Source organism: Lissotriton helveticus, chromosome 3_1 (assembly GCF_964261635.1).
Source record: "Lissotriton helveticus chromosome 3_1, aLisHel1.1, whole genome shotgun sequence".
Taxonomy (NCBI): Eukaryota; Metazoa; Chordata; class Amphibia; order Caudata; family Salamandridae; genus Lissotriton; species Lissotriton helveticus.
In genome coordinates this window covers 2,035,379,255-2,035,404,601 of record NC_136061.1, presented here as the reverse complement: position 1 = coordinate 2,035,404,601, position 25,347 = coordinate 2,035,379,255, and the positions used below count along the sequence as shown (strand labels likewise).

The following is a 25,347-nucleotide window of genomic DNA, read 5'->3' as shown; positions in this document are numbered from 1 at the left end:
CGGTGGCAGGCCTGAGCCACCATTTTACGGCTACTCATGTGGGTGGCACAATCAGTGCTGCAGGCCCACTAGTAGCATTTGTCATCACCAGCCCTGGCACACCCAGTGCACTTTACTAGGGACTTTATGGTGATACAAATATGCCAATCATGTATATCCAATCAGAATAACAGTTTACATAGGGAGCACTTACACCCTGGCACTGATAAGCAGTGGCAGAGTGTCCAAAGCATCTAAACCAGCACAGCATCAAAAAAGGAGGTAGAGGCAAAAAGATAGGGGGAAACCACGCCAAGGATGCCAGGTCTAACAGTTACTGTTTGAAGTGTGGCACAAATACTTTACACACAGCTTCTAAGTTAAGCCTGACTACTCTGTGCCAAGCTACCAGAGGGTAAGCACAGGTTAATGAACAAGTTACTTACCTTCCATAACGCCTTATCTGGTAGAGACATGATCTAGCTGCAGACTGGATCCGGAAGGTTTTTATCATGCAATACACTTGGACACAAGTAGGTGGAGTCAGTCATCTCCTTGTGACATCGGAGTCTCCGGCACTGTGAAGTCCGCATCACCTATATAGGCACCACCGCAGTGACTTCAGTTACTTTTCACAACTTACATTGATGCATTTCTGAACAAATAGGCCCCAGAAAGGGGGTAAGACCTGTCCCTAGAAACCAGTCCGCAGTGCAGAGAGGACGGGTGGGTTGGTAAGGAATCTGCAGCTAGATTATGTCTCTAACACATAAGGCATTACCATTGGTAAGTAACTTGTCCATCTGATAGAGATATCTTGCTGCAGATTCCTTACCATTGAATATATACACAAGCCATACCATACCGGGTAGGACTGCAGAAAACTTTAGACCAGGCAATCCTGTTGCACAGAGTGCCCAAAAAGGCTGTCCCTTCGGAATTGACTGTCGATGCAGTAGTGCTTGGTAAACATGTGCAGGGATGCCCACGTTGCTGCTTGGCAAATGTCAAGGACTGGAACTCCACATTGCAACTCCGTGGTAGCAGCCTTAGCTCTGGTAGAATGAGCCTCTAAGCCTTCAGGAGGCTGCTTTTTGGCCAGAGCATAGCAAATTTTGATGCAGAGGATGACCCATCAGGAATGTGAGAACCAAATTAAGGTCCCACTGAGGCATAATTAAAGGGGCAGGTGAGAACATATGTACAAGCCCTTTGCAAAATATATTTACAATAGGGGATTAAAATAAAGAGGGTTGGTCCAGCAGCCTCACATAGGCAGACCAGGCAGAAAGATATCCCTTGAGAGTGCCCAGTGCAGAGCCCCACTGGGCAAAGGGCAAAACGAAAAGCAAAACGTGAGAAAGAGAAGTAGAAAGACGATTAATGGACCTCTCTGTACAATATTTTTTGGTAGAGGGGCGCGGATTGCTAAAATAACATTACAGACTTCTGGAGGAATGTTGAAAGCTACCAACGGCCGTTGCTCAATTTCCACGCAAGGATCCGTAGAGTTCAGGTGGAGGATTCTCCATCGCTGCTGTGACAGCAGATCCTCCCGAAGGGGCAGCCTGATCTGCGGATTGAGGCTCATTTGGAGAAGCTCTGGATACCAGACTCTCCGTACCTAGTCCTGCCCCACAAGAATGACTTGGGCCCGGTCGTTAATGGTCTTCTGGAGCCCTTTGGACATGAGTAGTATTGGCTGAAAGGCATATAGCAGGCCTGAACTCCATTCAAGACGAAAAGCATCTCAGAGTGAGTGCCGCCTTAGAAAAACCAGTGTGCAAAACTCCTGAAATTGCGTGTTCTTACTGGAGGTGAACAGACCTAACCAAGGCTTCCCCCACTGTTGAAAGAGACCTTGTGAGACCTTTAGAAGGAGAAGTCATTTGTGATCAGCTAGACATCGACAAAAGAGTTTGTGCTGAATTACCAGGGATATGCCCAGCTGTTCCAGCCATGTTCAGAAAAGCATGGCCTCCAGATAAATGGTCCACAACTCCACCTAGCCCTATTTATTGGAGTACCACATGGCGGTGGTGTTCTCCGTGTACACTTGAATCAGGTTATCATTGATTGAAGGAAGAAAGGCTTTCAATACCAAGCAAATCACTTGGAGCTCCACCAAATTGATGTGGAGTTAGCATTCTGCCGGAGACCAGAGTTCTCTGATCTCCACTTCTCCCAGAAGGCTGCCCGATCCCAGAAGTGACGGATCGGTCATTACTAAGTGTTCTGGTTTGGGAGGTCATCTGCCTCGCCTCCAGAGATGGGTGCCCTTAAAGGATATGTCTATGAGAGAGGCTTGAACATCCCCTGAAAAGCCACATGTCTTCAGCCAGTCGGCTGTCAAACAGCCCCGTTGATTAAATTGCTCTGTCTAGAGAGTCGGTCAAGTCTATATCACAACGAATGGTGAACTTTGCCACCTCTCTCCCATCCGACACTGCTTCGGAGAGGATGGCCCAGGTCTCCTCTGGGACCTGTGGCAGCACTTGCTCAACTGTTTGCTACAAGTCTGGGAGTAACGGGCCAATAAGTACAATGTGTTCACCGACCACAATGCAAGACTGGCAGAAGATAAAATGTACTTGCCCTAACTATCCAGCCTCTTTGATTTCCTATCCCGAGGTGCGGAAGGGAATGCGCCTTGGGAAGTAGAGGCTTGGACCACCATGCTCTCAGGGGTAGTGTTGTTGGTGAGGAAAGTTGAATCACCCGATAAAGGGTGATGGCAGGCAATTATCCTATTCACAGGAGACCCTGTGCTGGGCTTGGACCAGGTTCCTGGCAGGACATCGGTCAAGGCCTTGTTGACAGGCGTTCTGAGGAGGAGACCCCCAGGTTGCAGGACTTCCGTCAAAATGTTCGTCTTGACTGCCACAGAAGGGAACTAAAGGCCCAGGACCTCAGCTGCCATTCGCACCACCATTTGGTATCCCATCCCCTCGTCTGTAGCCACGGATGGAGAAGAAAGCAGGCCAGAATCTGGAAAACTATCCAGTCCACTGGCCTCACCCAATTCCTCATACTAGTCCATCCCATAAGGCTAGTCTTGTTCAGCAACCCCTCCCAATCATCCTCCATTCCTAGTCGTTCAGAATAGGACTGAAGAAGCAACTTAGAACCCAAGGGATCGGTGGTTGCCGAATTTGTTGCCAGTATGCGTCAATCCGGCTCTGGGTTGTCGGGGACAAGAATGGGCACTGGGGGTGTAAAAGGTCTTGGTGTCTGCATTGGAACCAGGGTCGGTCGCTGTGGCATGACCAACTTAGTTCCGGATCCATAGGGGGTAGAGGGGGTCATCGGCGCAGGAGCTGCTGGTGTAGTGCCTAATGGAGGCCCCTCTGAGCCTCTGGGGCCTGAAGGTGTGCCGGTAGGGTCAGGCAGCACAAATATGAGGCACATGGCATCATTAAATCCTTTGAGCTGGGTGGGGGTCGCTCCGGCTTCTGAGAAGGTGGGAAAGTGCAGAACTGACCCAGGTGCAGGTAAAGCGGAACGAGGCCTAGAGCGCAGAGACTTCTCTGTCTCGCCGGCCGATGAATCGGTAGATGTCGAAGTATGCTTCGATTTCTTGTGTTTTTCGTGCTTTTTACCTGGCCTACTCGAGGATTTCCAGTGGGAGGATGAAGACTTAGGGCTCCCAGAGCAGTACCTGGACCTTCCTCTCAACCATGACAGTGAACAAGTCCTCTGGGGCGAACAACTTGGTGCAGAGCGCAGGGCCACAAGCAGTTTTACGGACCGCTCCCTCAAAGCTTTGGAGCCATGGTCCAGCAGTCGGAGCACAATTTTGATTCGTGATCGCGCTCCAGGCACCAGAGACAAACCAAGTGTAGAACCGTCACCGACATGGCAGGTGCAGCACGGTTTGAATCCAGAAGTAGTTTTGGACATGCCAAAAAAACAACAAACGTCCCCAAAAATAAAAAACGGTCAAAAAGTGACAGAGGGTTGCTCTCTTTATGAATCTGCGCTGGCTGGAAAGGAAAAAAGGAACTGACGTCAGAGTGCCGAGGTGGTGCCTATATAGGTGACGGAGATATCACAACTGCGGAGAGGATGCCAACGAAGTCACGCAGTGCAGGCCCACGCCACCTATCGGCACGCAAGGGTATTGCTCAAAGGAATATCTTCCAGATTCAGTCTGATGCCTGGGAAATTCAAAGGTAAGGAATCTGCGGATGCCTATAAGATTTAGGGTTTGCCTGCACCTACCCTGACTACGATTGTGGTCGCTGCTTGACAAGGGTTCATACCACAGTCAACCCAATTTCTAACAAAGGCCATTTTTCTAAGAGCATTGGTTCATGGGTTATTTAACTGAGAAGCACTGGTTTACTATGGAAGAGAGCAAATGTGTATTGCTTTTCATAGGGTTGACACATTTTTACCTGGACGAGTTGGGATATCTTGTGATGTTTTAAAAAGCTTTCAATCAATGAAGAAAGACTTCCAGTGCATGGCTAATCATCCGATGGGTTATCCAGGCACTTGCAGGTCCTGAAGGCTCATTCTAACAGTCCGGTCTTGAGGGCCCTTCAGAATTCCTGAAGTGAGGTGATGGTCCGAAGTTACGTGGGAAGGCTGTTCCAGGTCTTAGTTGCAATGTGGGAGAAGGAATGCCTTCCACTTCTGCAGATGAGTGGAGTATGGGCAAGTGTTAGGGAGGCGGAGCGTAGTCTTCTCGATGGTTGGTGGAAGTTCAAATGGTGGTTAATGTAGGCGGGTCCTTGGTTGTATAGAGGCTTGTGTGCATGGGTTAGCAGATTGAATTAGCATCTCTTCTGTACGGGGCGCCAGTGGAATTACCAGAGGTGGAGTGTGATATGGGTTAGTTGGGGAAGGTCGAGAGGAGTCTGGCTGCAGCGTTCTCTATGGGCTGAAGTCTATGTAGGAGGTGTGCAGTGATTCCTAAATAGGGAGCATTGCTGTATTCCAGTCACTGTGCATCTCTTGGGTTGGGGTAGCCACTTGAAGATATTGAGTAGAGTGAGGAAGCAGACGGAAGAGACTACGTTGATCTGAGACTTCGTGGTGACCTTGTTTCAATTATTATTTTGAGGATTCTGGTGTAACCGGCGAGATTGTGTGCGGGTCCAAGGTCTGATGGCCACCAGGAGTCGTTCCATGTGTTGCTGCTGTCGCTGAAGATCAGTACTTCTGTCTAGTCTGTGTTCAGCTGCAGGCAGTTGTTCTTCATCCAGTCAGCAACGATTGTAATGAATCTGTGGAAGTTGGCAGTGGTGCATAGGAAAATATGTTGAGATCGTGGGATCTGATGATGTCGGCCAGTGGGGTCATGTGTTGAAGAGCATGGGGCTGAGGGATGAGCTCTGGAGGACACTGCAGGTGATACACTTGGGTTTGGAGGTGAAAGGTTGGAAATGGATCTTCTTGCTTTTTCCGGTGAGGAAGGAGGTGATCCATCTAAATGCGTCCCCTTGGATGCTGATGTGGCGGAGCCTTTCGATCAGCATGTGGTTAGATACAGTGTTGAAGGCTGCTGAGAGTCGGAGGAGGATCAGAGCTGCTGTTTCTCGTCAGTCGATTAAGGTCTGAACATCGTTGGTTGCTCCTATGAGGGCAGTCTTTGTGTTGTGATTACTGCAAAAGCAGGATTTGGAGGCACCGAGTAGCTGGTTCTGTTCCAGATGAGTCATGAGTTCCTCGTTGATGATCTTTTCCAGTACCTTCGCTGGGAATCAGAAAAGGGAGATTGGCTGGTAGTTTTTTAGTCTGATGGGGTCGGAAGAGGGTTTTTTGAGTAGTGGTCTAACTTTGGCGTGTTGAGGTGTTGAGCAGGGTGATGAGTTCCAGGCCGATCTTTTGGTTTCCGAGATTGAAAATGTGGTGCGGACATGGGTCTGTGGGAGCTCTTGCGTGGATGGATTTCATGGTGGGAGTGGAGTCCTGGGTGGAGAGGAGCTTCCAGGTAGTCAGTCTATGGCTCGTGTCGGTAGCGGTGGTGGTGCATCTTTCAGGAAAGTCCATAGGTGTGAGGTAGAGTTTGAAGTTTCTGTACATGGTTACGGTCTTGTAGTGGAAGAAGTTGGTGAGGTTGTCGCACAGCTCCTTTGAGGGTGTGATGTTTTCGCTGGCAGTCAGGTAGGAGAATTCCTTGACAATGTTGAAAAGTTCCTTGGTGTTTTTGGTGCTGGTTTCGATGTGTGCGGCTATGGTTGTCTTTTTTGTTGCCCTCAGCAGGCGGTGGTAGAGGTTGAGAGAGGTCTTGAAGGCTGCCCTGTGAGAGTAGTCTTTGCTTGCACACCATCAGCTCTCCATCTGTTTGCTGTCTCGTTTCGCGATCCTGGGTTCTTGGGTGTACCAGATGGCCTCTTAGGAGGATTTTCTCTGGATGTTGCTCTTGATGGGGACGATGCTGTCAGTTCCAACTGGTGATCAAGCGTTGAAGTTCTTAACTCCCTGATTAAGGTTGATGGCAGTAGCAGGGTTGGAGGTGAGGAGGGCGTCTGCCCAGCTGGTCTCTGAAATTTTGTTCCACCTCCGGTGGGGCGGTGCTGGTCGTTTTGGGGGTGGCGGTGCGGGGGTAGGAGAGCCTGGACTGGACGATGGAGCAATCGGCTCATGTGAGTTGTGTGACATGGCTGTATTTTATATGGTTGCTGGAGGTGAAGATGGGGTCCAGCGTTTGTCCTGCGAAATGTGTGGGGTTGTAGACAATCTGAGTCAATCCGAGGCTGCTTGAGTGGTCAGGAAAGTGTGCGTTGTGGCTGTCTTTGGGGTCATTGATGTGGAAATTTGGGTCATAGAGGAAGATTTGGTCCTTGGTGTCTAAGGCTACGAGCTGGAGTGCAGGCCTCCGTGTTGGATGTGAGGATGCCTCCGATTGTTGTCTTGTCATCCGTGTCGCGCTTAAAGTTTGAAATATTCAATGGGGGTCGTGGTGTTGTCTGTGTTGGTGTTGCACTTTATGGTCTCTTTGTGGATGGTAGCTGTTCCTCCCTTACTCCCCCGGCTTATTGGTCCAGTCCTGGGGAGTGATTTTATATCCATTGGGGATCGCTGTGGCAATGTCAGGGGCCGATGTTGAGCCAGGTCTTGGTTGAGGAAGACTTTGTCGGGTGCAAGGATGTCGATGAGGTCACATAATTCAGTGGAATGCTTTCATCGCGTGTGTGTTGAGGAGCAGGCAGTGGAGTCAGCCTGTTGCTTCTGGCATTGTGTGAAGAGAGGTCGACGTGGTACTTTGTGGCGTATTGATGGATGTGCTGATGCAGGAGAAGATGCATCTGGTGCAGGAGAACAGCCCTACCGTAGAGTGCGGTCCGGTGTGGCATCAGCATTCACTGGATCTTCCGGTGTTCAGTTCATGGAGGGCAGCGTCATATCTGCTGGTGGTGGGTGGGGCCAGGGGTTCTGCTGCTGGGTGCGGTCCAGGCTCGGATGGGCACAGATTGGTGCGCCTTCAGCGTGCCAACTGTGATATGGCCTCCATTAAGTAGGTCCTGGGAGGAGCGCTGGGCCTGGCTAGACAGGAAGCAGGAAAACGGCAGTGGGTTTAAGCGTGTGGCAAAGGAAAACGGAGTAGAAGAGGAAAAAAAAAGGGACATAAGGTGAAAAATACAAAGAAAACACAGGGAACAAGGACAGAAATCAATGACAAAACAGGTGAACAGGGTGAGAAATCAATCTAAATAATGGGGGTAACAAGGACACAGGCACTCAGAAAAAAAAGGGAACCAAGTGAGGCAGAAGCGAAGCAGCAGCATGGGAAGAGCTAGGCCTGGGACCTGCTCAATGGGTTTGCGCTGTGGCCTCCAGTATGTAGGTTCTTGGAGGAGGAAGGTATGTTAGGAGGAGGTCAGTGGGACTAAGCGGGAGGTGGAAAAACAGCAGCAGGAGGGCACCTGAGAGGAGTGGCAAAGAGGAGAAAAGAGAAGGAAACACGGAGAGAAAATTCAAAGAAATAACAGGGGAAACATGGAGAGACACTAAGAAATCAGGGAATAAGGAGAAAAAGCAAAGGAAAAATGGGGAAACAAGGAGACAAATCAGTGAAAAAAGAGAGAGGCACTCAAAAGAAGAAGAAAAAAGCAAGGGAACTGAGTGGAAGCAGGAGTGATGCAGCAGCATAGGAAGAGCTTGGCCTGGGACCCACCAATCCACTTTTCAGAGTTTTAGCCATAAGTGAGACACCTGTGGTAAACTAGGGAGAGTCTGGTAGTGGAGGATTAGAGTACGGACATTCCCACACCTCTTCTACACCTACAAACGATGGTGTTTTAGGTGGAAGCTCCAGCTCCGACTAGCAAACCTTGGGTTGTGAAGGTTGCTTCCCTGACAAATGCATGACAAAGGTTGGCCAGAGACATCAACCAGGAGGAAGTGTTTGGAAGTTGTGTGTGGCATGTGGATGGAAAAGATATGATAGGAGTGCTCTCAGGAGACAAAGCATGGCTAGAAATCCGAACATGTCAAGAAAGAAGCCACGTATGGACATAGTGCAGAAATCGTAAGCTTTAAAGAGACTGCAGTGCTAAAACAGTGGGGTATGATTGTGGCTACCTTTGCTAAGAACTGTGCATGATCTAAAAGAGGATCAGAGTGAGCTCATCTCCTGATAGCTGCTAGGGACACAAAAGGTCCTCTGGAAAAACTCTTCATGTGTTGTAGGCCAGGTTGACAAGCTGTAACAGGTTTTGCATTTATCTGTATCAAGATTCTTTACTGCAACTTGAAAGTGATTAACAATCCATACTTCCACTCATTGTGAACATGTGTTTGGAAGACGATTTTTTCAGTGGAAGGTAAGGACTCAAATGTCAGCACCAAAGGATGAACTTGTACCAGGGAAGGTGGGAGACACTATCCACTGGCTTAGGTAGACTCCGAGCGACTAAAAGAGACGGTCTGCCTTGAAGATACAAACCAGGGTCGCACTCACAGGAACTCTATGAAGTTTGGAAGCTGTGAACTGTCTCTGCTTACACAAGGTTAGAGTCATCCAGCTGCCTGAAGGCAAGAAGCAGCATGTAAAAGTTATTGATGCACAGGCCCAGGATTGAATTTCAAAGTCAACACTGCCTTTGTTTCATAAAACAATTCTCTATTTTCTTTCGATGCATATAAACAACTCATTCAAGCCACCGCGTTTAATTCCATCATATCCAGAACTTCTTTAGGGCTTTGCAGAAAGTTGAGATATTAGTTGGTAGGGGTGTGTACACACCTCAAATAATAACTGCAACCCTGGTCAAGGTGAACCACTAGAGTCACTACATAAACCTGAGTACTACCTCCAGCCCCCCCCCCCCCCCGCCCCATCCCATCCCCCAGTAGCTATGACAGAGCAGACAGGCTTAACTTGGAGGCAACGTTTAAAGAAAGCTTGAACAGAAGGTCATCAATATAACCCTTGGAGTCCCCTTGTTTCAGCTAGGTAAAAGGAGAGCAGGTCCTGTTTTCTAGGCTCTTCTCAGGTCACAGACAGCAGGTTCAGTCCTTGTCTGTTATTCTGCAAGTTCAGTCCCAGTCTGTTATTCCTCAGGTGCAGAAAGTGTTCTGAGGACAGTACTTTTGGTGTCACATTCATGTCTGGCACCAGCCTATGGATGGGGTGCCTCTGGCTCCTTTTTAACCCAAGAGGGTAAACGTTCCCTGTGGTAGGCCTACCCACCCTTGCAGCATTCCCTATTTGCCCTACAACAAACAATTTAAAAGTGCTCTTCTCCACCTAAAACCAAGATGCCAGAACCTTTACCCCTCTCTGCAGAGCATCTTTACCCACCCCAGACATGTGGCCAATAAAATGGTTGACCATTCTCTGTGTTCTTTCTAAACCAGCTCCAGGGGCAGCTCCTTTCCCACTGGGATTGATGCCTGCCTGACTGGGGCAACAAACAAAAGCCCTGCCCAGTTGTCAGCTAACATTTGCCTGTGATAGTGTCAAGTTCCTGAACCCAGTCCAAATAGTCATCGTGCCAGAGAATCAGACCCCCCCCCCCCTCCCCACACACAGAGCGTTTGTCCTGCTCTGGGAGCTGTTTTCACATCTCACCAAAGGAGCTATTCAGCTGCCAGGTGACAGGTAGAGCTCATGCAAATGGGCTTTATGCAGGAATAGTGTAACATTTTATAAGTACCATTTGTCAAAATATTTATTGACATATCTGACTTCACCAGTGATTTGGACTTGTAATAAATATTTTAAAAAGTCCAAGAATTTGGTAGGTGTTTCCTGGCTTAAGAGAACATTATTAAATTCAATATTGTATCCTAATGCTTTCCAATGGAACAGCCAACTCTGCTACAGTGGAAATAGCTTCTGGAGCCTTTTCACTGTAAGGACATGTGTAACATCAGAATTCTACTTGCCTATACCATGCACCCTGCCTTTTGGAGAATAATGCCTACCGAAGGGTGACTTACGAATAAAGATGCTAAAATGGGATAGTTTAAAAACATAACAACCATGCTACAATCGTAGGCCAGCAGTCATGTTTGTGCTGCCACTGCAGTGGGTGGCACAATGGGTTACCACTACTTGACATTAACTTACAGGTCCGGGGTACTATGTACCATATAGTAGAGAAGTATAGACAAGTTAAATATACCAATTAGGGGTATGCTAATTTTACCATACTTACAGGAGTAGCACAGGCACTTTAACACTGGTTAGGAGAGGTAAAGTGAACATAGCAAAGATCATGGAGGTATTCAGCGCAAAAGATAGTTGTTCCCAACAAGCCTGAACAGGAACCGTGTCTGGTTTTGAGGTTAATATACTCCTTCAGTATCAAAAATTATTCCTCTCAAGACACTCGATATTAGCAGCATGTAGGAGTAGAGGCTTTGTTGCACCTCCGCCATAACATCAGCTTTCTTTTCCAGTTCCAGAAAATCAATCTGTGCAATGTAACTAGCATCTATATTTGCATTTGTACTACATCTTGGCTTGTATGGGGTCTTGTTTTGCTATTTCCATACCAGGCCACAAATCCAGCACAGGTAGACTTTGTAGAAGGACACCTGGATGCAAGGACGAGATCACAACCTCCGGAAGAAGATCAAATGCACTCAACTGCAGCCGCTCAATCTCCATGCATGGATGTGTAGATTGTGCAGATTTGGATGCAGGACCCTGCCGTGCTGCTGGGACTAAAGATCCTCCCTCTGAGGTGGCTTAATAGGAGGGCAAACGCTCATGCCCAGACGTTCAGCACACCACGCTCTCCTGACCCAATCTGGAAGCACTAGAATGACTTGATCCCAGTTGTTTCTGTCTTCTTCAGAACTCCGGGAATTAGTGGCAGCGGGGGAAAGGTATATTGGATTCCCATGCACCATTCTGGTCTGAATGCATCACCAAGGGGGAGCTTTCATGGAAACTCAAACATGCAAAGTGTTGGCACTTCACATTTTCAACAGTGCAGTAAAAATGCTGCCAGGTCGGGCTCGAAACCGATTCTGTTCAACGTCTGACACTGAAGTTGGTAGGGGCTTGACAGCTGGCGCCGTGGCATCAGTATCAGCATTGGTGGTGAAGGGACCATTACAGATGTTGGAGCCGGAATAGAAGTCGGTGATAAACCAAGGCAGGTTCAAGGGGCATAGATGGAGCCGAGACAGTAACCCAACAGGAGGCCACTGCAGAACTTTGGAATCCCACAGTGCACTAATGGGAGCCAGGTAAAAGGCCGCAAATGCATGGCATTACTCTCAAAAGTCCCATGCCTAGTGCGGCAATGCCGACGGCCCAGCGAACTCCAGAAGCACCGGGAACAGTTGAGGAACTGGCTCTGTGATTAGAAGCGATTAGAAGGACTAGTTGACTTTCACATGGGGGTATGATCAGAGTGGCTCCATACCAAGCCCACTTCTACATTTAACCTGACAACAAGCATCTAGAGGACGCTCAGTATGAGGAAGCACTTGAAACATATGGTTTGGGAAGGCAAAGGACGCAGTGCACAGGGAAAAAAAGAAGAGGAGAAAGCATACTTTTTAGAGAAGTCATTTGATGGCTGTCGAATCCTCCAAAGGTTTCAGCTCTCCTGGGAAGGGAGACCGGGGTCGCCACTCCAAGTTCTGTAGAACTGCTGATCTGGTGTCCAACAGTGCTGCCCAGATTGCTGGTCACTATATCTTGAAGGGTTTCAACTGAAAAAACATAGCAAAATTAGAACTTTGCAGCATGTTCTCTTGTTAAACAGAAACAGATGACTGCTTTGAAACAGGCAATTTTACATCAAGACAGTGAGATACATTTCATAGAACAATCAAATCAGTTGTTCAAGCACAGGTGTTTCATCAGGCAGATGACTTGTGATTTTTTTAATTTACATAATTTCAGAAATGTAATCAAAATTATTGAAAACAATTTCTTCCGACTAAAAAATTATTTCGAATGTGTTATAGTGTACAAACGTAACTATCTTTGGAGAAAAAGCACTCCTTTGGTGGTCGAAAAACTTTCACGGAGTCATCTTGAATGAAACCTGATGAAGCAGGTGTCAGTGGATTGGCGCCACGGAGCCCCTAGGTATCCATCCGGAAAAAGTGCTTGGCAACTCATTTTTCATAATATTTTGATTCTACTTATGAATCGCGCTGTTCGGCATCAGGGTATCGGCTATCTGTGCCCATTACTCCAGCAACAGTAATTCTGAAATCGTGTATGTTCTTTCTGCACCTTGTGTTTTAAAACGGAGGCTCGTTCGATAAAAACACAATATGACACTTCACGTGTTCTACTTCTGCTCCTGGAATACAAGGAACCAACCTGAAGGTTTTAGGTCCACATTCCATGAGCCATGCTACGCCCATATGCATTAGTAGCAGGTTCCAAAGTCGGGGGAAGCACAGGCCTATAATAACTGAATTCGCAGTAGTTACTACCTTTCTTCTATACTAATTTGTGGAAACAGCACTGACGGAACAACTAGAAAGTCCATATAGATAAAACTAGGTGTGCATGAGGGTAAGGATCAGAATTTGACTTAACAATAGATTACTTTTTTTTAATATATTATCATCAACATGATTTTCAAAAATTCCACTAGGCTCTTTAATGAAACGACATACAACTGACTGTCAAGCAACCAACCCTTCCTGGTTAAGAACATAACTTATTCCATCAGGATTTGAAACCCGAGATAGGAATTTCCTCCCAAATTAAACTTTATATTTGCATATTCTTTCCCCACTCTCCATTTCTTTTCCGCCTTAAAGAGTCAAGAAAATTAAACACAACTTCCCCAAATCTGCAACTTTATCGAACCTTTTGACAAAATGTCACGTTGCTTACCCTCTTTTATCGCCGTTTTCACTATTTCCTCCCCCTTTAGTGCCTCTTCGGAGTTGGCCCTAAACAGTGCCCTGGACACCAAATCCTGGGAGCTGTCTTCCTGGCCACAGCACAAGTTTCGGAAGATGCTTTCTTTTTCATCTAACAACGTCAAGATCTGTTTGTCTTTTTGCTGAAGTTGCTCTGTGAAGTAAAGAATAGGAGTTTAATTATAGTGTTTGGGGCAGAATAACGTAATAATTATACATTTTTGGAGCACATGAAGAATGATCCTACCGTCATGTTCCTCAACAACGGCGATGATCCTCACAAATGTGCTCCCGAATAATAAACACTATAAAAAATATATGTTACAACAGTGCCACCTTCTGGAATTTCTTTGCCTACTCGTCCTAAACTCTAATTTTAGACAGTGGAAATATAGACTTCTATTATAATCACCATCTAGCGATGAGTCGGTGTTTTAGAAATACGCATATTGATAAAAATTAACCTCAAAGGATGATATGACTGCGCAAGGGACATTTACCGCGTTTCATGCAAGCACATTGCATTCTTAATTGTAAACTGTCCAAGCGTGCACAAAATGGAGGCACAGTGCGTGCCGAAAGGCTACTAGAGTTTCACACACACAATCATTCCAGTACCGCGGACTAAACTAAACGCCATGCAACCTCAGTTTTCAGTCTAAAGATAAACAAAACTGAAATGGCAGTACTTTTCACATCAGTGGAACAAACGTTTTTAGATACGTCTAAATTGCCATTGACAACACGCACTCTGCCAAAGGGCTTTGTAAACTGTATTCACACAGTGCTTACTACTCCTGATAGCGTTAGTTGAAGCGCTTTTCGGCAGTAGCAGGTTATTCTGGAACCCAATGTTTATTATTATTATTATTATTGATGAAAATTGAGTTAAGTAATTAATTTCTCTTTGAGATTGCATGCATTAAATGTATAGTGCAGAAGGGATAGAATGTTTTTGGTGGTTTAGCAGGGGGAAATGTAAATTGTTATTGGGAGTGGTGGATTGTGCTCCTGTTGGTTGGGTGAGTAGGATAAAGGAGGGATACGTGTGTGTTTGGGGGCACAGTTTGGAAAGGATTATTTAAGATATGGATAACATTCTAAAAATATTTACATATATATAGCATTGTTCTCTTTTTCTGTCCTCCAGGAAGTATAATATGTAAATATATAGATACATACCCACCATTATAATATATAGGCCAAAGGTATACATAGTTAGACGCCTAAACCACTTTTAATGATTGACTTTCCTTTTAGAACTCAAGGAACAACTAGTGGGAGACGGAAGACAATTCACAATACCAATTTAGATTAGCATAGGAGTACATTTTGTAATCTACTCCGCGCCTCTTTAAAAATATAGTCATTCTCAAACAATATTCAATTTTCATCACAACAGACCGCATGGGGATGTTACAAAAACAAGTTCAATTATTTCAGGCCAAATGTCCGGCATTTGTAAGACCACATTATAATTAAATAATTCAGTTGTTGAAGACACTGATTAACACGAAAATTCCTAAAAAATCAGTCTACTTCTTACAATACAACACAAAAAGATGATGGACATTTTTAAACACTCACCGCCAGTCACAATCTGGGTTTAATCCATCGTTATTTTGCTCGCCACGCTATTCCAGTTTGGACCCAGCCATATGCACATCAGTCTTGACCCGGTTCCCCAAAGATAAAGTCCAGCCCAAACTACCAGGCCAGGAACTCCCTGGACCGGAAAACAAGCATCCTGGGATCAGTTTCGGGGCATCACCCCATATCATCCAGGCTAGCTTGAAACCGGTGGCATAGCGAGCACAGGACCCACGTCTGGGCATACCCTTCGGACGTAAGGTGAAAATGCAACACAAAAAGATGATGAACGGAATGTTGAACATTGTCAAACATTCACCCCCAGTCATAGATTAGGGTTTAATCCATCGTAATTTTGCAACCAACACCTTGCAGTTTAGACCAAGCCATATGCAAATCAGCCTTGACTCTGGCCTGGCAGTTCGGGCTGGCCTGTTCCCAAGAGGAACAGGGTCAAGACTGATTTGCAAATGTCTGGGTCCAAACTGGGGTGGCCTCGTGAGGAAAAGAACAATGGATTAGACCCAGATCTTTGACTTGGGGTGAGTGGTGGAAAGGTTTCAGTGCTCCATCCATCATCTTGTTGCGTTTGCTACTTCTTACAATGCACATCATGAAACCTAGTGCCGGATTTAGAATTTTGCAAAAAGGGTACTGTATTGTTCCTGTGACTGAGTAGTGCCAAACCCTCTGTCGGCCTACCCAACTTACAGGCAGGCGGACTTTCAGTATTTCAACGCAGACCTACTCCAGGCCGTCTGAGTTTTTATAATTTGCCCGACTGGGCGTGGATGTTCAAATGGCCAGTTTAACTATCCCTCACCATCGGGTGAACCTGGCTGTAATGGACAGTGAAATGACTCCCAGACCATGGGAGAAAACGTCCTGGTTTGGGAGTCATTTTCTTTTCAAAGACAAGCTCCTGCTCTGGGAGTTTGCTTTAAAAAAAAAAAAAAACAACTAAAAGCACGATAAACGCATATTAATTTGACTGTACCATCTGTCAGACTTTTAACATATTGAAAGGAACCGCCACAACAGTGGTTCGGTCAATGACTAGCGATGTCTGCAGGGCTGGCGGACATTTCTAAATGAGGAAAGCTGGAACTCCGTCATGGGGTTGGAGTATTTTATTATAAACCATACATCACAATTTAAACCAGCCCTCTAGTCTATTTCTTGTTTGCATATACACTAAATGCTCAATTAAATAAATACGCGCCTTATTTTTTTATTTTTTATTTTTTTATTTATTGAAGTTTTGTATAGCGCTAGCTGGACCCGGGGGGTATCAGAGCGCTTCACAGCAAATAGAGAAGTGCAATCAAGGCAATAAGCATAGAATACAAGAATCGGAAACGATAGAAGGGGAATAAAGCCTGTACACCAGCAAAACAACAGCAATAATAACGCAATACGAGACTGATATTGGGGGCGAATCGGATAGATTTGAGTTCCGCAAAGGATATCAGATTTCTGCTGTTGGGAGATGGGCTTCTCGCTAAGCACCGGAGCGTTCAAGGAAGAGGGCTTTGAGTAGCGTTTTGAATTGTGGGAAGGAGGCGGTCGTTCTGATATGTGGGGGGATGGAGTTCCAAATCCTGGGAGCGTTCCCCGCAAAGGATTTATTAGAGGTCTTGCGTTCCTGTGATTTCAGCGGGATGAGCAGGAGTGTGTTGGAGCTTCTGAGGTTCCTGGATTGTCCAGCCCTTTTGAGTTTAGAGGCCAGGTATTCTGGTTTGCCTGTATGCAAGGCTTTATGTGTGAGGCAGGCTGTGCGGAAGTTGGCTCGTTGGTCAATCGGAAGCCATTTGAGTTCTTTGAGCGCCGGTGAGATGTGGTCAAATTTCTTTGTTCCTGTGACCATTCTTGCGGCAGCGTTGAGGGTGGAGTTGAGGGGACCCAGGTGTGATTTGGCTGTTCCAGTCAGTACAGCAATGCCATAGTCAATTCTTGAGAGCACAAGTGCCTGGGTGGCATGTTTCAGATCTTTGGGGGGGGGAGGAAGGGTTTAATTTTGTAGAGAAGTTTCAAGTTCATGAATGCGCTTTAGGCTGTTTTTGAGATGTGCTTCTTCATGTCCAGTTTGGGGTCGAGAGTGATTCCTAGTGATTTTGCTGAGTCCGTTGGAGTAAGAGAGACATTGAGAGCATTTAAGGCTTTGAGCCATTCCATTATTTGTGGGTTTTCATCTTTGTTCGAAATTAGGAGAACTTCCGTTTTTTCTTCGTTTAGTTTGAGGTGGTTGGCTGAGAGCCAGTGTTGGACCTCCATGAGTGTGGCATTAAGTCTGTGAATGTCAGCGATCGAGGTGGTTTCCAAGTAGAGTTGAGTGTCATCCGCGTACAGGTGGAAGGGGATGTTAGAGTTCCTTAGGAGAGAGGTGAGGGGTTCCATGTAGATGTTGAAAAGTTGTGGGGAGAGTACTGATCCTTGTGGAACACCTCTGTTGATGGGGAGGGGGTCTGACTCGAACCTGTTGATCTTTATTCTTTGAGAGCGGTTGTTCAGAAAGGAGGCGAACCATTTTAGGACTGTGTTTTGGATGCCCGCTCTTTCTCGGAGGACATTAAGAAGGAGGGAGTGGTCGACCGTGTCAAATGCAGCCGAGAGGTCAAGGAGAATGAGGAGGCTACATTGGTTGGAGTCGAGTGACATGTGCAGGTCATCAAGGAAATTTAGAATAGCGGTTTCCGTACTGCAGCCCTTTCTGAACCCTGATTGGAGAGGATCCAGTAGGTTAGAGTTCTCTAAGTGTTGGTTTAGTTGTGACAGCACACATTTTTCCAGAATTTTGGCTAGGAACGGAAGATTCGAGACTGGTCTGAAGTTGTTCATGTCTGTGAGATCAAGGCCGGGTTTTTTGAGCAGAGGGGTGACTTGTCCTAGTTTAAGGCAGTCAGGGATGAGGCCCTCGCTTAAGGAGCTGTTGATGATCTTGCCCCATATTGGGGCTAGGGTGAGCTTCAGGTCCTTGGTCAGTCTCGCGGGAAGTAGATCGAGAGAGTGAGAGGAGGGTTTCGCTGCGTCGATAAGATTGCATATCATTTCAACCTCGATCGGCTGGAAAGAAGACCAGCGGAGAGAGGAGGTTACTGGGGGGTAGTGGATGACTGCAGGGCTCTGGCTGAAGGAGCGATCGATTTTGGCGATTTTTTCATTGAAGAAGCTTGCGAAGTTGTCGCATTGAGTTTTGGAGGCAGTTAAGTTGGCTGCCTTGGGAATGGAGGTTTGGTTTCTAATGATGTCGAAGAGTTCCTTGGGGCGGTTTCTAGCATTGTCTAATGCAGAACTGAAGAAGGAAGTCTTCTTATTTTTGATGTGAGTATAGTATAATTTTCGGGCTGCCTTCAGTTGGTCCCGATGCAAGGGAGAGGGGTTGTTTCTCCAAGTTCTTTCCAAGGATCTAAGGTGTCTTCTTTCCTCATTAATGTCAGTAGAGAACCAAGATCTGGAGGGGATGCTTCTGGTTTTTTTTAATTTCAGAGGTGCCAGCTGATCTAGGACAAGCTCTAGATTGGAATGGTAGAGCGAGGTGAGTTCCGAGGTAGAGAGGGGCTCCACCGTGTTCGGGAGGAGCTTGTTTAGTCCTTCCCCAAGCTTGTCTCGGGGAACTCTGGTGGTGTTCCTGACCCAGTTAGGGGGGGCTTGAGTGGGTGGGAGTGACACGGCCGGCTGGATGATATGAAATAAAATGATGTGGTGGTCTGACCAGTCCACCGGGATGATGTGGTCAATCGAGACTGCAGTTTTGTTCGCAATGATGGCATCCAGGGTCGCTCCTCTGTAGTGTGTTGCTTCTGAGCAATGTTGGACCAAATCGTTGTCTTGTAGCATGGTGTTGAGAGATTGAATCAGCGGGTTTTTGTGGTCGTTCCATCTTAAGTTGAGGTCGCCCATAATTAGATTGTCGTCGCCATTAAGTGCGGATTGGGTGATCAGATCCGATAACTGAGCTTTAAATTCGTTGGCATTGCCTGGGGGATGGTAGAGGAGATGGCACTGACGAGAGCTATGCCCGTGCAATTTGATGTTGACCGACAGGCATTCGAAGGAGCTATGCAGGTAGGAGGGAGCTTCCGAAATTGCGAGGTTGCTTTTGTAGATGATCGCTATGCCGCCGCCTTTGTGAATGGGCCTGTTTTTACGGATAATTGAGAAGCCGGGAGGCACCAGCATATCCAGAATGGGGTGGGATAGGGAGTTAAGCCACGTTTCAGTAAGGAAGGCCACATCCAGGTCATGGGTGAGGATGGATTCAGCAATTTCCGTTGCATGTTTGACTGCGGACCGGCTGTTGATAAGCATGCAGTTCAAGTGGGGGGGGTCTTCTTTTGCTTTCAAATAGTCAGGGATGGCTCTGGGAATGGGGGACAGATAAAGAGGGGGGTCTGACAGTTCTACGAGTGGGCAGGTCCCTACCTATTCCGGTGATGACTTGGATCGAGGAGGAGAGGGTCGAAGTCACGTGAGGGGCCAGGGCAGGCTGGTTCGGGGGGAGTTCGTGTGAAGTGACGAGTGCGCTCACTTCTAGCGGGGCGAGGGAGGTAGAGTTTCTGCTGGGAGTGGCTGCTCGTGACTTCGTCGGGACTTTCGTGAGAGGGGGCAGGGAACCAGGGAGGGTATGAGCCTGGACGGCACGGGGAAAGTCATTCCTAGGGGGAGGCGGGGGGATGTGGAGAGGGGCGGAGGGGGAGGGGGTAGCTGGAGATTCCCAAGGGCAAAGAGGGTGACAAAATACTAAGTCAGGAAAGAGGCAGATGTCCCATGCACAGAATAACAAGTGCATTTCAGCATTTGGCACTTGCAAAACAGCAGTCAGGATTCCAGGCACGTTTGTGACCAAGTATCTCATCCACCAAACTCTATCCATAGGTAAACACTGACATGAAACAGATCTAACACATGCCCTTTGCAATGCCACTCAGATGTTTAATGTGTTAACATGTTCTGCTCACCTTTCAATTCTTTGGATTTGGTGTCCAAAATTCTCCTTTCTTCTTCAGACTCACTAGGGATTCCTTCATCTTCATCTTTTCCCCTTGGAGACAGAAACACACATTTTTTGTTTCTGGAATACTTCACGCTTATTTTGTAACTTGATGATAGGTGTTTGATTATTTTGCAATAGAACAGCTCACTTACATTGTAGTCATAGTGTCCTGTATAGCTTGTATCCAGCTGTTTCGTTCCTCCTTTGAACTTGTGTGAACTTCCACCATCTCTGGATCTTTTTCTCCCATGCTAATGAGAAACAGTCCTTTCTCTTCATGAGCGACATCTCTTACTATCAGCCTCTTCAAAGAAATTACGGTTGATCTATGCTCCTATAACAGACAGTAGAAGTTATTTCCCGTACAATTAATTCAATAGTTCAGAATCAACCATTTATATAACCCAAGTGATCATACATTACGTAACATGAAGGAAGGAAAAAAAAGAATACCAAATCCAATCACTATACAACTGCTAGCACTGTACTAGGGATAACACTCTATTCCATATTACCTTAAGAGGTACATAGAGTCTAATACACTTTGCAGTATGTCCGACTGCAAAATCAGTTATAAGTACATTTTTGTCAGAGCTAAAATGAACTATTTAAAGATAACATTGAACACAATCTGCGACTACTAACAATATTCAAGAATATATATCTATAGAGTGTACTTAGAACTTACATTCCTTAATAAAGACTGATTTTTGAGGACTCACACAATGACAGGTCGTTTGTGGTAGGGATATTAAATTCACTTTGGACACTATGGACAGTAATATTTACAATACACGTCTCCCAAGAAATGAGGAAATGCGGGACCAACGTAGCCATTGAAGTCTAGATCACGTTCAATCAACCTTTTTGGAATAAGCCTCGTGAAATGATTTAGTTAAAAGATACTATTTAAATTCTACAGATCCACATTTTAATATGACAAGTAACAGTTTAACTCATGGAGGAAAGTCTGGGAAATCTTCATAACGATACACACCACTGGGCATTACACATGACTAACTAGTTGAGAGAAAACACAAGGAGATGATGGACGGAACGCAGAAACATTTCAGAGGCTCACCCCCAGTCACATATCTGGGTTGAATCCATCATCGTGGACGGAACGCGGAAATGTTTCAGACACTCAACCCCAGTCACAGATCTGGGTTGAATCCATCATCGTTCTTTAGCTCACTTTGCCACCCAAGTTCAGACCCAGCCATATGCAAATCAGTTTTGACCCCGTGCCTCATGGGAACAGTCCAGCCCGAACTGCCAGGCTAGGTCTTTCTGGTCCGGAAACAAGCACCCTGGGACCGGTTTATGGGTAACACCCCTCACCAGCCAGGCTAGCTTGAATACAGTGGCAAAGTGATCAAGGGACCCACATCTGAGTTTACCCTGCCAACTTAGGGCAAACAAAGCAAACACAAGGAGATGATGGATGGAGCGCTGAAACTTTTCAGACACTCATCCCCAGTCACAGATCTGGGTTAAATCCATCATCATTCTTTAGCTCACTTCGCCACCCCAATTCAGACTCAGCCATATGCAAATCAGTTTTGACCCTGTGCCTCCTGGGAACAGTCTCTAGTAAAAGAGAGGGACCCAACAATCAAAAGGAATAGGGTACCAGGAAAGACAACTGTCAGAAACAGGAATTCCCCTTTGGGTAATTTTATATGTCACATATACTCACATTCACAGCAATAAATCAACAATAAACAAAGAGGAAATGTAAAAGTTACTTCATAAAAATTGCACAGTTTATTCAAACAAATGTTAAAAACGTAATATATCCTGACCTAAATTCATGATGAATCAATAAAAAGTACACATAAAAATATGCACATTATACACATAAAAACACAAGTGGGAAACAGAAATAAGGAAAAAATACAGTTCCTATTTATTTTTCGTTATTAAAATGAGTCAGGCATCTTTGCGTTATTTGTTAATATGCATGGCTTCCATTAAGATAGAGATATTGATGATGCACTGTGGAATATCCATTGAACTATCTGAGAACGGAGATATATGGATCTGTTTCTGTCTTATGTATGAAGATATGAGAACAGGCGTATTATGACAACGTAGGTTGCATACATACATTTTGGAATAATCTGTGTTGCAGACATATTTGAGACAATGAATGTCAACTAATAAAGTATTTTGGAGAACGCAGCCTATCAACTACTGTTGTGAAATATGTGTGGTAGTATCATGTCTAGCCATTAGGGACATAGAATAAGTTGACTGACACTAGAACACTGTTCTATTTTTGATCTCCCGACATACAGATAACGAATTAGTGGTCTCTGCGGTGAACACTCGAACATTGGGAGGTTTGCTAAGACCCCACATATGGTAAACTATGTACACCACTACTGCTGATAGGTAATAGGGAACGACTTATACCATCACAAAATGTTTTATTGTTTAATTCATAGACTCAGTAAATCTGCTGTATGACATGGAATAGAGCCCAATAAAATAGCTCTGATCTTCGTAGTCAAGCATGAACTTTAAAAATACTAAAATTGATACCAAGTGAGTATAGGAATAATAGGTCCTATGACTAGGATCCTTTTAACACGGCAGTAAGAGTAAGATGAAGCGTAATACAATGCTGTTCTATTATTTACAGTAAACATAGAAAGGATCGGGCAATAAATTATGGCCTTTCTTGAGTAGTGAATAGAGATGCTGAAATATAAGGCAGTTTTCACAATACTTAATGGGAGAGAGTGAGTTATGAATGTTGTCGAGATATAGCTTTCAACACAGAGGGCATGTAAAAGTATGTAGTGATAGGATGTTAATCATATCCTGTTTCAGCCATGAAATGTATGTGTTTTGTTTTTTATTATTTTTATATTACAGATATTGTATGTTCATGTGGGATTCAAAATATTTTTATCCTGAAGAGGGTGTTGGCTCTTTAATCAGCCCACCGAAAAGCGTCGATGCTCACTTGAGAGAAAATACGCTAAGTTTGTAAAGCAACAACTCTGACTCCAAAAAGAGATATATGTGTTAAGAGTCTAATTACTGTTAAACTATTTTATTTTCATCATTTTCAATAGGAACTGTATTTTTTCCTTATTTCTGTTTCCCACTTGTGTTTTTATGTGTATAATGTGCATATTTTTATGTGTATTTCTTATTGCTTCATCATGTATTTAGGTCAGGAAATATTAAGTTTTTAACATTTGTTTGAATAAGTTGAGCAATTTTTATGAAGTAACTTTTACATTTCTTCTTTGTTTATTGTTGATTTATTGCTGTGAATGTGAGTATATGTGACATATAAAATTACCCAAAGGGGAATTCCTGTTTCTGAAAGTTGTCCCTCCTGTGAACAGTCCAGCCCGACCTGCCAGGCTAGGACTACCCTGGACCTGAAACTAGCATCCTGGGACCGGTTTCGGGGTAACACACCTCTTCAGCCAGTGAGCTTGAATCCAGTGGCAAAGTGAGCAGAGGACCCACTTTTGGGCATACCCTGCCAACTTAGGGCGAACAAAGCAAACGCAAGGAGATGATGGATGGAGTGCTGAAACTTTTCTGACACTCACCCCAGTCATAGATCAGGGTTGAATCCATCATTGCTCCCAAAGCACCACGTTTCAATGTAGGGTACATTTTAAGTCCATCTTGCCACAGTGTAATATAATATGTTTGAACCTTTCAATTTTCTGGTCAACAAACCGTCAACAAAGAAGAGGTTTGCTGATTTTCTTAGTTTCTTACCTGCAGCTGACTTTGTGGATGGCACCGAGCTTTGGGATAGGAGGAGCATGGGCTAGGAGGACTCACATCTTGTGAAGTGCTGTCACTCTTTGATCTCTCCATTGTACTAAAGGATGATTATCCCCTAACCCAATATTAACGTCAAAAACCTCCTGCATGGTTGGCCGGCTTTCAGACTTAAGAGTGACACTTATAATAGCTTCTTATAATAGCTTCCGAGGGAAACCTCCAGAATTTAGTAAGTGTGCTTCCAAAGGGCATACCCATTTCCATTAACAGTGGGGTCAGATAGCATTCTCTTTCTCTAGCTATAAGAGCAACAAGTCAAAAGGGAGGAGAAGAGAGGAGGACGGTCTAAAATGCATCTTGTATTCATATCGGAAACAACCAGCCATTTTGTTACTAAGCAAAAGAGTTTCGTTTTCGACCTCTTAACACTTGCTCCTTCGTTCTCTGTAGGTCAGTCCTCAAACAGATTATCTTTAACAAGCTCCTCTTTTTATTTCCTCTCTTTAGTTCTATGTTATGCTTTTCCCTCCATTCTCTAGCACTTGCCGTGGACGTCCCAGGAAGAGGAGGAGGAGCCAAAGAGGCCTAAAGGGCAGCAGCATAGACCTCCATTTGGGCTCTGGTCGCCCCCACACCGGGAAACGGCAGGTAGGGTGGAGAAGTATGAGGTCGCACGACCCGTGGAGGACCTGCCCTCCCCACAGGGCAGGGACCGGGCCTCTGGGACAAGCTGCGACACTTACTAGCGGACGAGCGACGCCCCTGCAGCCTCGGAGAAGGACGATGTCAAAGACGGAACAGCTGTTCTTGGCCCCTTCCGCGGGGGACAGACGAGGTGACAACGCTGACCTGGACATGCAGGTGGAAAGGACTTCGGCCTCATCTGCTAACAAGCTTCACAGTCCGTGGAGTCATGATTCTCACCCAAACACCACATACAAAAGGGGTGAGGGTCCGACGCTGAAACCTGGCGCGCGCAATACAAGCACGTCTTGAAGCCCGAAGGCATTCGCACACTGTTCACAAAAAAAGAAATGCAAAACGTGAAAAAAGAAGGCCTGGGACACTATCCGGATCCGCATTAGCACACGGAAAAGAAGGAAACTGACTTCAGCGCGCTGGGGTGGGGCTTATGTACCCTCACTGACGTCACGCCTACGGACGGCATCAGGGCGGAGTAATGTGGTACCGGCCCGAGCGCGCAGAGATGCTGTGGCAAAGAAAATTTTCCGCATCCAGTCACGTGCCTGGGGATAATTCTACGTTAAGGAATCTGCGGCTAGTAGTCTTTATCAGATAAACTCTGACATTTGTTTTTCACCACAGCAAGTCCTGCTTGTCCCATAGAATAACATGTGCAACCTCATTACATTTAAGAAGCGATAACTTTCAATTGGGAGAAAAGAGTCTGATGTCTAAAGAAACACTTTTTAATAGAGAAGTCGTAAATTAAGTCACAATTCTGAAAATGCCACTATTAGAAAGCTAGAGAAATATGTAATAAGAATGCACTCCTTCCCTTGGTAAATTCATAGTGCGATCAGATTCTGAACAAAAAATGACACTCCCAATAACACCACCCTCATTCCCCTTTATCTGTGATTGTTCCACTGCTTGTCTTACCAGTATTCCTAGTCACACTAATTCATTAATGGATTATTTCATGCACTTCTTAGTCAATGTAATGTCATTTACTTTCATAGACAACATCGTGATTTTGT

The 25,347-nt window shown here is 45.5% G+C and overlaps 1 protein-coding gene across 3 annotated transcripts in view; it reads right to left on the bottom strand.

Moving 5' to 3' along the window:
- AKAP13 (A-kinase anchoring protein 13) overlaps nucleotides 1-25,347 on the bottom strand; it is a 759,080-nt gene that overhangs the window by 135,467 nt on the left and 598,266 nt on the right. For all 3 annotated transcript variants that reach the window (XM_078683158.1, XM_078683159.1, XM_078683160.1), the window contains 4 exons: nucleotides 20,017-20,198; nucleotides 19,830-19,912; nucleotides 13,253-13,435; nucleotides 11,947-12,105 (listed from right to left, as the gene is read on the bottom strand). In XM_078683158.1, the coding sequence (XP_078539284.1) occupies nucleotides 11,947-12,105; nucleotides 13,253-13,435; nucleotides 19,830-19,912; nucleotides 20,017-20,198 (607 nt within the window). The remainder of the gene's footprint in view (nucleotides 1-11,946; nucleotides 12,106-13,252; nucleotides 13,436-19,829; nucleotides 19,913-20,016; nucleotides 20,199-25,347) is intronic.